General features: G+C 36.0%; 1 protein-coding gene across 1 annotated transcript in view; it reads right to left on the bottom strand.

The window, feature by feature from the left end:
• Positions 1-1,297: 1,297 nt before the first annotated feature.
• Positions 1,298-14,674, bottom strand: part of NUFIP1 (nuclear FMR1 interacting protein 1) — a 47,215-nt gene continuing 33,838 nt past the window's right edge. The window contains exons 8-10 of the mRNA XM_049853132.1: positions 13,634-13,750; positions 5,497-5,726; positions 1,298-4,014 (exon numbers count right to left, since the gene is read on the bottom strand). Of these exons, the coding sequence (XP_049709089.1) occupies positions 3,877-4,014; positions 5,497-5,726; positions 13,634-13,750 (485 nt within the window). The 3' untranslated portion in view covers positions 1,298-3,876. The remainder of the gene's footprint in view (positions 4,015-5,496; positions 5,727-13,633; positions 13,751-14,674) is intronic.

Genomic DNA, 14,674 nt, shown 5'->3' with positions numbered 1-14,674 from the left:
CTCCACATCCAGATCTGAGTGGGAGCGGCAGAGGGCTCTGCCCAGGAGAGAGGAGCTCCGCCCTCGGAATAACACCCTCTGTTTTGGCAGAGACGGGAGTGGTCTGCCAGCTCCCCACGCACGTACTCTGAAATGAAGCCTGTCAGTGCACAAGCCCCTCTCACTCAGGGTAATGCCCTTTGGAGTAAAAGGGCTTACACGAATGCAGGAAAAATCTATACCAAACCCTCTTTCATATCTAAGAGTCAACATTAAAAGACAATCAAAAGCACTATAGATAAATAGCGAGTTGAACAAACAGAACAATTGACAATCAATGGGGGAAACAAAAAATTAAAGGAACAGAAAATGTTAAAAATTCTAATCAGTATCCTCAGAAATCTGAGGATACATCTATGAAAAAAGGCAATTAGAACAAGAACGCAATCTTGAATATTTAAAAAATAACTACTAAATTTAAAATGAAATGTTGTTGGTTGCTGAGGAGTCGGTCCTGACTCACGGCGACCCCACGTGGCACAGAGTAGTACTGCTCTTGGGGTTTTCTTGGCTGTAATCTTGACAGAAGCAGATCAGGCCTTTTACTCTGCGGAGCCACTGGGTGGATTTGAACCATCAACCTTTTGGTTAGCAGCCTACGGCAAACTGCTTGTGCTACCCAGGTTCCTTAAAATGAAATAGACAAACTGAATAATAATGTAATGGACATGCCTGAAGACTGAATTAGTGACACGAAAGGCAACATTTGAGAAATCTTTCAGAACACAGCAAAAGGACCAAGACAAAATACAAAATTAAATGACAGAGGAAAGAGTCAGGAAGTGTCACATTCATCTAATAAGAGTCCCAGAAAAATAAAGTAGAGAAAATAATCAAAGAAATAATTTTAAACATTTTCCCAAGTTCAAGAACAGTACAGTTCTTCAGAGTGAAAGAACCATGGGCTAAGTAGAATGAATGACAATGTTCCACACACCTAGACAAACACTGGTGACATTTTAGGACTCCAAGCATAAAAATGAAATCCTAAGTTTTTTAATGAGGGGAAAAAACAGGTTATTTACCAATTAAAAAAAAGAGAATCAGATTTGTATCTTTTAATAAGCAGTAACTATAGAGTAAAAATTTTAATAAGCAATACTATACAGTAAAAAACAATTATGTTACAGCTTCAAAGTTCTGAAGGGAAATGATTTTGAACCTAAAATCTTAAACTCAAAAAAAATTTCAAGTACAGAAAGTCAGCATTTAATTACTTGAAGATATGCTGCAACAAACAAAAAAAGAAAACAGCAACAACGAAACACTAATCCTGAGATGAAAGAAAAAGCAGTGAAAACAGTTAAAACTCACAGTTGTCTACATAACTATATACAATGTGAAACCAAAACCTCACACAGTTATACTATGAAAAGAGGTGCAGGTGGTGAAGTGAAGGAATGTTAAGGTTATGTCTCGTGGAAGATGGGTAGAATATACAGCTACTGATGAAATACAGAGCATGGGTAACAGCAATAGGTTTAATTATTTCTAAACCCTAGGAAAACAAGGGGGGAAACCACTCAATCGAGGCAATAAAATGCTGAAACAAAAAAGAAAACACAGTACATAGAAAATAGAAAATAAGATGGCAGGGGTAAGTCCAAACATTTCAGCAATTTCAATTAATATGAACGGATTAAAGTCCTCAGGGACTCTTAGACTGAACCCTCAAAAAGCTGTTTTGACAATGTTAACTGGAGAAAGTAGAAGTCATGCAGAAAGTATTAAGGAGGACAAAGAAGAGTATTTCATAGTGACAAAAGGCACAACTCACCAGCATTCATTTAATGTTTTCATATCTCAGAAATCAATTGATTAAATGGGCAGTAAGATAGGATACAAAAGGTTTGAACAATTAACAAGCAAAATCTAATATAAAAAACCTTGTATCCAAAAACCGTTGAAGCATCCCTCCTCCTCCAAAAACTCATGGAATATTTATAAATACTGATTCACATTTGTATATGTAGAAAATCATATAGGCTACATTCTATCCACTTGGAAAGTTTAAACATGTTGTAAAATAATTCTTGGATTAAATAATGGCAATCGAACCTGAAACTACCCATTAGAAATAACTGTCAGACACAGCCAAAGCAGTAGTCAGAGGAACATTTGCAGTCTTAAATTCATTTATTGGAAAACAAAGAAGACGGAAGATAAAACTGCCTTCCCGATACCCCTTAGAGCAGCGATCCCTGGAGGTATGGTGGTCCTTGAAAGTAGCTCAGAGGTCTGTGAATTTATGTATTTTAAGCCCATGGAATCTGTATACTATCTAGTGATAAAACTGCACACTGGCAAAGTCTTATTTTAGAATACCAACTTAGTAACATTTACTTCAGGAAAGAGATGAATTGAGTTGGGAGTTACATCTTTGATTAATATAAATATGAAAACTGAGTCCCTTGAAGTCAGGCGTGGCCTATTCGTTCACCACTGCAGTGGCACAGAAGTAAGTACTCAGCAATGCTATATGAGCTGAATTAATGAATGTAGTAGGCAGGCAATTTTCTAAAATATGGGGCTCATTGGAGGAGTAGGGAGGAAGAGAATTAAAAAAAAAAAAAAGGTCTGTATGCTGGTTACAAGGTAGGGAAAACACTGACCTAGATGTGAATTTTAATCTAAATTTGTGACATCACCAGTGCTTTGTGCCAGGGGTCCCAGGATTCTGGATCTTGCCAGCAGGGGAGTGAGAGGTCTTTCTTCATAGCTGCTAGCAGCTTCCTTGCCTTTCTTCTTGTAGGAAACATTCATCAACTTCATAGTCACAATGTCAGATAAAATTAATTTTTCAACTATAACAACAGATAACTTTTTAAAAACCTAGTCCCTTCTAGTTGTATGTCAGAAGGATAGATCTACAGCTCTAGCTGGCACAAGTGACTAGAACATGAAATCAGAATCCCTGGTATTATAGGAGACAAAAAAATGGAAGAAGCTTTTATTTACCTAAAATTTTAAAAAGGGTTCAGATACTACTCTGTCCTACACGGTTGCTGTGAGTTGGAGTCAACACAACAGCAATGGGTTCAGGTTTTTTCACTACCTTTTTTTTTTCAGAGGATGAATTTTTATTAAACCTTAAAACTGAGCTAACATTTCATAAACCACGGTTTCTGCTATAAGAAATGGGTTGACCCTTATTAAGTACTATACTTTATGTACTTTTTCATAGTGGGATAAAAGGTACAATTAAAAAAAGAAGCCCTTCAACTGAATCTAAATATACACAGAGGCCACATCTATATTAATATTTCAAATGTTCAATATTTGAACTACTTAAGTCATGCTAGTACATTTGTTTAAACGTATTCTTTGAAATAAACAGGGAAAATTTAAATTTCAAGACCTTTTAATAATATGAACTTGATGTGTTTTATTTTTATTTATTTTTAATATCCTTCCTTGCTACAGTTAAAGAACAACTCCTTTCTTTCCTGCATTAAAAACAAAATGGCTGTATTTCTCTACCCAGCCTCCAGCTTTGCTTAGCTGAATTAAACATTTTAAATGCTTTCCTCTTTCCTACTAAACCAGTACCTTCAAAATCTTTATTTGCCCAACAGCAGACTTCCTTACATAATAACAATACATACAGATACAAGTACAAAGTAAAATTCTGTCTGCAAATACTGTGTATGATCCCAACAGTAACGACACAGCCTTAAAAACTGATTATGTATTTATTAGCATAGGTTCAAAGAAATGACTTAAAAATCCAACATAGTATCTTATGGGGCTTACAATTACTAATGCAGGTTTTTTTCTTTTTTTAAAAAAAGGTTTTCCTCCACTAACTTGAGGATGACACTACTTTACATGCTTCAGTTACGCAGGAACATCAGAAACTAACACATCCTCAGTCTTCGCAGAATTAGCATTAAGTCCAAAAAAGTCCTTCTTGATGATGTACCGAACACACTGCAAAATCACATTTCTTTCATGTCTGATGTCCGGAGCCAAAAGCTAAGAAACAGTAATAAAAAGATCAGCTGGTAAATAAAATATATCTGAGAAAGACAACCTAAAATATTAAGTGTGCTTTTCCCACATAAGGAACATAAAAGAATAAGAGATGTATACTTACTAATTATTTTGCTAAAAAACAATGCAAGAACATTTCCTTTTAACTGACACAAAGATTATCTAGCTTTTTAAACAGTACACATGTTCATATTGGGGGTTCTTCTAAGGGTATCTAACAAATGGCAGAAAAAAAGGCAAAAATGTCTGCAATTCTTTAAAATCATGTCAAAAAGGACCTTTAAACCTAAATCTATAAACAGTCTAGAAATCAGTGAGTTAAACAATATATATTACATATAGTAATGATGAAATTAATAGCTAAAAAAAAAAAAAAACTCAACAGTCCTAGACTTTCCTAACTTCCCCTTTTTGTGCTTACTGAAATTGAAAGAAAGCTAAAAATCCCTGGAGTGCAGGAGTAAGTCCATGACCAGCGAATCATATATTTGCCTAAAAGGATAAAGCAACTACTCAATTTATTTTCTTATGTCATTAACGTAGTTCGAATACATAGCCTAAAAACTTTTAGTGAAAAGATGATTTAATTATGAAGTATGAGAAACATTTAAAAATGTATTTTGTACAGCACAGAAAATTAAAAACAGAGAGAGTACTTTGGCTCCATTTTAATAAGGATTGACCGTGTCTATACTTAATACCTCATAGAGCCATAAAACACTTTAGCTACACTGTAAGCACTTACTCGATGAGGCAAAAACAGACAGACCTTCACAGAATGTCAACAGATTATTTTTGCAACTTCATTAAAAGTTTTGGAATATTCCTATCACCCTTAGATATGAAAATCTTTGAAAAGCTTCATATCCATTACTTAAAATCTAAAAATGCACTGCTTCGTCTTTATTAGGAGGAAAGATACTACTTTTTTGAGTACATCATGCTGAGAATAAAGCCAACGATGCACACAAAAAACATAAATAAATAAATATTCTTATCGAATCCTTAATCACAGAGATTGGGGATAATAAAGGTATAGAATGAGAAAGAATGAAGACAGTCTCCAAAGAGAAGAAATGAGAATCATCAAGAAACCTCAGCCTCTTTCATTACTTTGTATTTCTAAACAGATATTTGTACTAAAAACCACTTTCTCCCTTTAGCCTACCATTTTATTTAACTGTGTTTTCAAGAAAAACTTAAAAATCTCAATATTTCCTTACCAATCAGTCAAATCCAGGCTCTTTTATTTTAAGCAGTTTTGAACAGAAGTGTAGTTATTCTACATTTACTGAACCCCAGCTACATGCTAAATGCAGCTTCAGAACACAGATACACAGATGAGTCTTCAAGGAACGTATGTCTCTAGTAACCTTAAAACAGACACACACGGAAAAAACCCAGTGGCTCCATCTTTATGATGTGAGAACACAAAGATTAGAATATAAAGAAAAAATCACTCACCATTTCCAGGAGATTTGGATGGTGTGTTCTTGGTTTAAATAATGTTTGATAGTTGTGATATTTTTTCTGCTTAGGATTTGTCTTTTTAAAATTTTTCCTTGGACTCTTAGGCTTGGCTTCTGAGAAATTTCTAACAGTTACTTGAACATGGTGACTTAGACTCTCATGAGTACTGTTAAGAAGAACCTGGTTTTCTGTCAGAACTTCTGCTTCAGTCTTGATGGGAGTTTCTAAGTGTGATGAAATATAAATACAAAAACAAAAAAACAAACAAAATAGGTGAAACTTCCAAAGACAACAAAAAATCCCATAATAATCCCCATGGCCATAATATTGGCTACTTTATAACTTAAAACTATGTATGACTTAACAGGCATTTACAATGTGCTCCAATGTTTTTCAGGTTGGGAGCTATTAACTGCCAATAATTGAGGAGACCACCACAAAGAGCTACAGAAAGTAATCCCTATGAAGGAAATACCATATAAAAACTTGGATCTACACAAAGGAACGAAGAGTGCTGAAATGGTAAATATGTAAATAAATACAAAAGGCATTTTTTCTCGTTTGAATTTTTAAAAAAAATTATTAACTATTTAAACCAAAAATAATAACTGTATGTGGGATTTATAACATCAGTTGAAATAAAATCTATGATATTAGTACAAAAAGAGAGAGAAAGAAAATATAAGTATGTTGCTATAAGATTCTTAAACTATATGTGAAGTGGTAAAATATCACGTGAAGTTAGGCTATAATAAGTTAAATTTACATATTATACATCATACAGCAACTCCTAAAAAATTAAACAAATGGTATAAAACAAATAAATCATACTTTCATTTTTCTAAGAACACAAGATTAATCTAAAACAAAGCAGAAAAGAAGAAAAATGCAATAGCCAAACAAAAGAAGTAGTAAGATGTTAAAATTAAACCCAATCGTATCAATAATTACGTTAAATGTAAATGGTCTAAACACCCCAATTAAAAGGTAGAGATGGTCAGAGGACTACTAAGAGCAAGGAGTCTACAAGAAACCAACTTTAAAATCACGTTAAAAGGATGAAAAAAGATACCACGCAAACACTAACCATAAGAAAGCTGGAATGGCTATATCAACATCAGGCAAAGTAAACATCAGAACAAGGAATACTACCAGGGACAAAAAGAGATAGTTCATAATGATAAAGGCATTAATTTATCGAGCAGACAAAAATAATAACACTTAATAACAGCTTCCATATATATGCCAATAAAAACTGACAAGAGGAATAAATAAGTTCACTATCACGGCTGTAAACTTGAACACTCCACTCTCAGTAGTTTAAGAACAATTAGAAAATGAGTAGGGATATACAGGACCTGGACAACACTACCAATCAACTCAAACCGAGAAAGAACACTCAACCCAATCCACATTCTTTTCAAATTCACGTACACACTCATGATGTGTTAGTCCATAAAACAAGTCTAAGTAAATTTTAAAAAACTAAAAACGTACACAGTATGTTCTCTAATCACAACAGAATTTTTAAAAAAACCCCAAATATTTGGAAACTAAATAACAGGCTTCTAAATAATTCATGGGTCAAAGAACAAATCACAAGAGAAATTAGAAAGTACTTTGAAATAAATAAAAATAAAAATACATCGAATTTATGGGGTGTAGCTAAAACAGCACACACAGGCAAATTTATAGGTCTAAATGCTTATATTGGAAATGAAAATACCAAGGAAAGTCATGGAAGCTTAACAGACATGTTCAAACTCCCTGCGGGACCGAGTTACTGGGCTGAGGGCTGGAGACCATGGTCTCAGGGGGCATCTAGCTCAACTGGCATAATATAGTTTATAAAGAAAATGTTCCACATCCTACTTTGGTGAGTAGCATCAGGATCTTAAAAGCTTGTGATATGTCTACTGATCCCACCCTATCTGGAGCAAGGGAGAATAAAGAAAATCAAAGACACAAGGGACAGATTAGTCCACAGGACTAATGGACCACAACTACCACCAGACTGAGCCCAGGACAACAAAATGGTGCCCAGCTACCACCACCAACAAACTGCTCTGACAGGGATTACAAGGGTCCTGGACAGAGCGGAAGAAAAAAGAAGCACAAAATTAAAATTCACACACACACACACACACACAAAAAAAGACCAGACTTGCTGGTCTGAAAGAGACTAGAGAAACTCCATCCAAGAGTGTGGCCTCTAGACATCCTTTTAACTCAGTACTGAAGTCACTCCTGAAGTTCACCCTTCAGCCAAAGATTAGACAGGCCTACAGGGCAAATAATAACACACGTGAGAAACGTGCTTTGCGGTTCAATCATGTATACGAGACTAAATGGGCACACCAGCCCAAAAGCAAAGACAAGAAGGGAGGAAGGGGCAGGAAAACTGGACCAATGGAAACGGGAAACCCGGGGTGGAAAAGGAGAGCGTTGACACATCATGAGGCTGGCAACCAATGTCATAAAACAATTTGTGTATTAATTGTTTAATAAGAAACTAATTTGCTCTAAAGTACAATAATAATAATAAAAAAGAAATGAAGAAAAGCCTAAAATCAATCATCTAAGCCATCACTGTAAGAAACTAGAGAATGGGAAGTCAGGAAATAATAAAGAGTGGATATCAATAAATTAGACAAATAATAGAAAAAAATAAACAAGGACAGAAGTTGATCCCTTAAAAAAGGATTATAAAACTAATAAGCAGGACTGGGCAAGAAAAAGTACCTATTAATAATATCAGGAATAAAATAGGGGATAAAACTACAGATATCACAAGGGAATATTCTGAATACCTTTAAGCCAATAAATTTGACAACTTAGATGACAAATTCTTTTGCAAGACACAAATGACCAAAACTGACCCAAGAAGGAACTAGAAAATTTGGACAGTCCTATAGCTATTAAAGAAAACTTGGTGGTGTAGTGGTTAAGTGCTACGGTTCCTAACCAAAATGTCTGCAGTTTAAATCTACCAGGTGCTCCTTGGAAACTCTATGGGCCAGTTATACCGTGTCCTATAGGGTTGCTATGAGTCAGAATTGACTCGATGGCAACCGGTTTGGTTTTTTTTTTTTTAACAGCTATTAAAAGGAGCCCTGGTGGCACAACAGTTAAGCACTTGGCTGCTAACCAAAAGGCTGGCGGTTTAAACCCACCCAGCTGCTTTGTGGGAGAAAGACCTGGTGATCTGCTTCCATAAAGATTACAGCCAAGGAAACCCTATGAAGCAGTTCTACTCTGTTACATGGGGTTGCTATGAGTCAGAACAGACTTGAATGGCACCCAACAACAATAACACAGCCACCAAGGAAATTTAAATAATTAAAAACCTTCCCCAAAAGAAAATGTCAGGTCTAGATGGCATCACTATTGAATTCTACAAACATATAAAGAAAAAAAATGGTAGCAATCCTAAACAAACCCTTAAAAAAAAAAGAGGAGGAAACAATACACTTTATACCAAATCCAGATAAAGCCATTATAAGAAAAGAAAATCACAGAATTTCCTTCATGAACAGAGATGCAAAAATCCTTAATAAAATATTGGCAAATCAAATCCAGCAATTTGAACTGTGTCCCCCAAAATGTTATGTTAAAGTCACAAACCCTGTACCCGGACTTATTTGGAAACAGAGGTTGTTATGTTAACACGGTCATATGGGAGTCTCTTCTGAGTGGTGCTGTCAAAAAAAGAGTAAACAGACACAGACAGACAGAGGGAGGCAGAGGCATCTCTAAGCCCAGAAATGCCAAGAATGGCCAGCAGCTACTAGAAGTTAAAAGAGACAAGGATCTTCCCCTAGACGTGACAGAGAGAGAGCCTACCCCTATCGATGCCCTGAATTCAAACTTCTAGTCTTCAGAATTGAGAGAAAATAAATTTCTGTTCTTTAAAGTCATCCATTTGTGGTATTTTTTCTGATGGAACCACTAGGTAAGTAAGTAAGACAACTGCCAAGTAGATTTTATCCCAGAAATATAAAGTTGGTTTGCCATTTAAAAATCAATGTATTTCACCATATTAACAGAATAAGACAAACCAAATGATCTGTTGAAAAGTCACGAGTTTTGAGATAGGAATCTCACCCCCTCCCCCAATGGTTATTATACATATTTGATTACCATAAATTACAGGCTGATGTGATATAAAGATGTATCGGGAGCCTCAAATTGTTGAGAGACCAGGTTCAATTACACAGACAGGACTGTGGCAGTTTAATCACAGCCCTCAAAACTTTCAACACTCACACTCAGGACTGAATGTAGAAATTACATTTGAAAGGGCATGGCGAAGTGGCTAAGGGCTGGGCTGCTAACCAAAGGGTCGGGAGTTAGAATGGACCAGCTACTCCTTGGAAGTCCTATGGTGCAGTTCTACTCTGTCCTATAGGATGGCTATGAGTCGGAATCAACTCGAGAGCAATGGGTTTTGTTTGGTTTTATAGGTAATGTTAGAAGCACAGACTCTGATGAAAGATTGTTAGGTTCAAGTCTCAGTCCCATCAATTACTAAGTGTGTGATCTTCAGGCAAGCTACTTGCGTCTGCCTAAATTTCTATAAAATGAGGATAAATACTGTATCTACTTCATGAGGCTGTTGTGATAATTAAAACAGTGCCTGCCACAAAGTGAGCACTATCTAAGCGCCTGCTATGATACAGTGATGATGTGCCCTCAAAACGACGGGGAAAAGAAAAAGAAGAAAGAGACAAGGACTGAAGCTAAGAATTCCCCAAGTGAACCGTAGAGTTCAAAACTATGGGGATAATAACTAAAGGCAAGAAGAAAAACCAGGGCACTAAAAACCAAAAAAACCCAGCCCACTGCTGTTGAGTCAATTCTGACTCATACCGACCCTATTATTCCCTTCCCCATCAAGTCCTGATTATCCACGTTCGATCCAGGCACACAGAAACCAAATGAATCAGAGCTTATGCTGTCAATTTTCTGATAAGGAATGAGGAACTGGGATGGCTTATATTTTTTTTTCTTGGGGTTTTACATTTCTCAGTTTACTACCATATTTTAATCTAATCTTCGTCAATTCAAATAAATTTTTAAATGTTCTCTTTTGGTTCATTCAAATCTTCATTACACTTGTGGTCTTTTGAAACAGTTTTCAATCTGGAAATCTCCCAGTTATAGCCAGACCAGTTTGTAAAGAAACATTTTAATAATTTTGGAGTTGTAAAACTGTACTCAAGTTCTAATGTTATAAAAATGCTAACATGCAAAATTCATGACATATCAAAGCAGCCCATGTGAAAATACTACTCATTAAATTTTTCTTTCCTATGTATGTGTCAATGATTCTTTCAGCTCCAGAACTAAGCAAAACCTCTGGCGGACCCTTTCCTTGTCTAAAACTTTCTCTGGAAAAGCACTATACCATTTTAAGACCCTCTTTATACATACTTTGGACATATTACCAGGAGGGATCAGCCCCTGGAGAAGGACATCACACGTGGTAAACACAGGTCAGTGAAAAAGAGGAAGACCCTCAATGAGACAGACTGACACAGTGGCTGCGACAATGGGCTCAAGCATAACGATTGTGAGGATAGTGTAGGACCGGCAGTGTTTTGTTCTGTTGTACAAAGGGTCGCTATGAGTTGGAACCAAAGGGATGGCCCCTAACAATAACAACAACAATACACTTTTAGGATACCTGGTGGTGCAGTGGTTAAGAGCTTGGCTGCTAACCAACAGGTCAGCAGTTCAAATCCATCAGTTGCTCTCTGGAAATCCTATGGAGCAGTTCTACCCTGCCCTATAGGGTCACTATGAGTTGGCATCAACTCGATGGCAATTTTTTTTTTTTTTTAAATATACTTTCATGTTGAGACAGAAATTAACTATGAAGACACAGTAGTTAAAATCTGTTAGAAAGAATCAGACTACTCATCTCCATTTAGGGTCTACTTAACCATGCAGTCTTCTAGGTGCTATTTCATGGATCAGAGAAGGCCCACTTTGTTTCCTTGGTTTCATTTCCAAGCTTCCATATGTCAATATTCCCTCCTATAGCCCAAAATTAACACTGAAAGCTAGAAATTTGCTACATAATTCTTAAGACTTATGAATGTGAAGCAAGGCCTTCCCTCCTTACAGCAAGGCATCTTGAGCAGTATGTCAAAAATATACAAAATCAAATATCTTCTTGTAGTTAATATTCTCTTATCTGTAAGAAAATATAAGACTATTCATTACTGTGCAGAAAGAATGAACATGCCACAGAGAAAGACTATAAAGGAAAGCAATGTACTTGGGTTCTTTAGACTTTTAAGTTCTTAAACCTAGGTTTTACATACGGTCTGCAACATACTAGCTTTGCAAACTTATCCTCTTTAAGCTTAAGGTTCCACAAAACAAAGGAGTGTGACCTCAAAGATCCTTTCCAGTTTTCTTTATACTTAAAAATGATGAGAGTCTCAAAATGAAGATGTAGGTATAAAAAGTTACTGAAGACTTCATTTTGAGAGAGAAGAAAATTTAGTACCACCTGCTTTTATGGGATTCAGTAGTCTAGCAATAGCTTTCTTTCTTATCAGCTGGTATAAGTACAGCTGATAAAAAGGGAATTTAATGTGTTTAAAGAATAAATTCACTTTCATATCAGTATATTAGAAACAAGAATGAGAAATAAATACTTTTTCTTAAAATAAAAAATAAATTTAAAACAGGGCAGGCAACCATCTGTTAAAGAACACTCTGATAAAGACAAAGTAGTTTATATTTCGAAATTCAAGTAGCTTTTAACAAGCTAGTAGTAAGCCGTGGCACATAAAAAAAAAAATCCCCGTGTTACCAAACCCCCAAAAAACCAACCCATTGCCATCAAGTCGAATTCTGACTCATGGCAACCCTACGTTGCTGATAGCTTTAAACATTTTTCACATTAAAGCCCAATTCTTCCTTAGTCAGCATGCCCCAATTGCACAAACATTATCTCTAGTCAACACTAAAAGTGCTGTCATTTTCATCCAATTACATTCAAATCTTCCCTTCACTCTATACAAATACTTTTAAACTCTGTATGTTTACTCTCTTTACAGCTCCTGGAAGCCCTGGTGGTGTAGTGGTTAAGAGCTAAGGCTGCTAATCAGAGGTTTGCAGTTCGAATCCACCAGGCACTCCTTGGAAACCCTATGGGGCAGTTCTACTCTGTCCTATAGGGTTGCTATGAGTTAGAATCAACTCAGTGGCAATGGGTTTCCTATTTTAATTATGCTTCTTGTCCTAAGATACAGACACATGAATTCTCCCACAGTTGGTCAAGCCTAAATAAAATTACCATGCAGAGCCAGATTTCTGCAACAGGGGGTTAAAGGCTTATTCGCTAAGCACATGCTGGATTACTAATAATGCATTCTAATGTCATTTACGCCATAAGAACCCTGGATTAAGAGCTGCCATGCTGCATCAGATCAGTAGCCTACTTAGGGTTCTTTCTGGTGTCCCTAAAAGAGATTAAGCTGCTTTATCCTAACAGCACATTTTAAAATAAAGCCCCACACATTATCATCTGTGACATTATCTTTAAAGGTTAAGACAGGTACACTGCGCATTGCTGAATTCTCAGAAAGACTCCTGAAAGGATTCCATTTTGTCCAATCTTTAAAACACACAGGCTAACACAACCACAAGAATAGGGCTGTATGTTCTCCAAATGAGATAATTTATGTAAATGTGTTCTATAAACAGCAATGCATGATATACATTTAAGAAACTCTATCATCATTTTTGTCATAAACAACCTTGCTTTATCTACCAAAGGCGCTAAACATGTCAAGACAAAGGTTTCTTAGAAGAAATTAACTTTCTTTGCTATATCTTTTAGTATTTTCTTTCTTTCAGCCCATTAGTGGATATTCTCAATTCTTCCTAGTCTTTTATGTATCTTGTAATTATTTTTGCCTTTTTCTCCCAGAGTAGCAACAAATTTCCAAATTTCTCCAGCTTTCCATTATCTCACATTAACTTTATTTCTGTACCAAATGAAAAAGGAATGTGAAAATCAAAGATTGTTCATCCTGGATGCTAATTATACATAGTATGCCACAAAGGTAAAAAGTAGCAAAACAAAACTATAACAGCCTAAGCCATGCCTTACCTTCAGGCTCACTCTCTGACCCTGATAGGCTACCATAGCTGTTCATTAGTGAGCACAGAGCTGGGGTCACTTCCTTGGGTATAACAGTACTGAGTGGTTTGTCTTCCTTATCAGACTCTGCAATAGATCAGAAAAACATCTAAGATGAAAGCAGTGTAACCAAAATGATCTATTACCATAAAAAGAAAGCTGACAGCCCCCACCCTACTTGTTACTTAGTGAAAAGAAAGTAATTTCTGCCCATTTCCTTAACGGTCCCAAAAAACTAATTCCAGGAGACCTAAAAAATTTACCCTTGGTCTAAATCTTCAAGATCAGAGAAACTATTGCCCCAAGAGGAGAGCAGGCAAATGGAAGCTATACACAGCTCAGTTACTTACCATGCTTCACAGGTTATGGAACCTGGGCCTTCTCTTAATTAACTTAATTACACAGTCTTTGCTACTCATTTACATGTAGCACGAAGGTCAGAAACTTACTTAACCTCATGGGATTAGGGTCACTGACTCGGAATAGACTTAACGATAAATATAAAAACCTCCAAACTTTTTGTTGTTTTTAAGACTGGTTTTAAAAACACAAAAAATATTTAAACCATACTGTAGATTTTTTTAGGCTTAGTCAAAGAGTTATACTGAAATGAGTCTGCTCAGCATTTTTATTATTGAGAACTTCTCAGAGCTTAAGTAAACAAGCCAAGCATGAGAATTTAGCAGGTAGTATTAAAGGGCCTGCCAAAGGTAAAGTGTCTGATCAGAGCCTAGCACGCCTCGCTGTAGCCCCAGGACACCACCTATTACATTTATTTTTGGCAGCTCTAAAAATGTATTAAATCTATCTAGACAACCAGTAAAACTGCCTGACTGAAGAATGAGAACAATAAGTAACTTGTCTATCATAATGAACCAACTCAACCCACAACCAATATGAAATGTTTCAAGACTAAGCACTTAATGCTCACCAAGTCAGTCTAGGGGAAACCAAAACACATCAGTGGAAAATCGCAGTATATTTTTATGTGAATGCTGAATTACTGCCTTC

Source organism: Elephas maximus, chromosome 14 (assembly GCF_024166365.1).
Source record: "Elephas maximus indicus isolate mEleMax1 chromosome 14, mEleMax1 primary haplotype, whole genome shotgun sequence".
Lineage (NCBI taxonomy): Eukaryota > Metazoa > Chordata > Mammalia > Proboscidea > Elephantidae > Elephas > Elephas maximus.
This window is presented reverse-complemented; position numbering and strand designations above follow the sequence as displayed.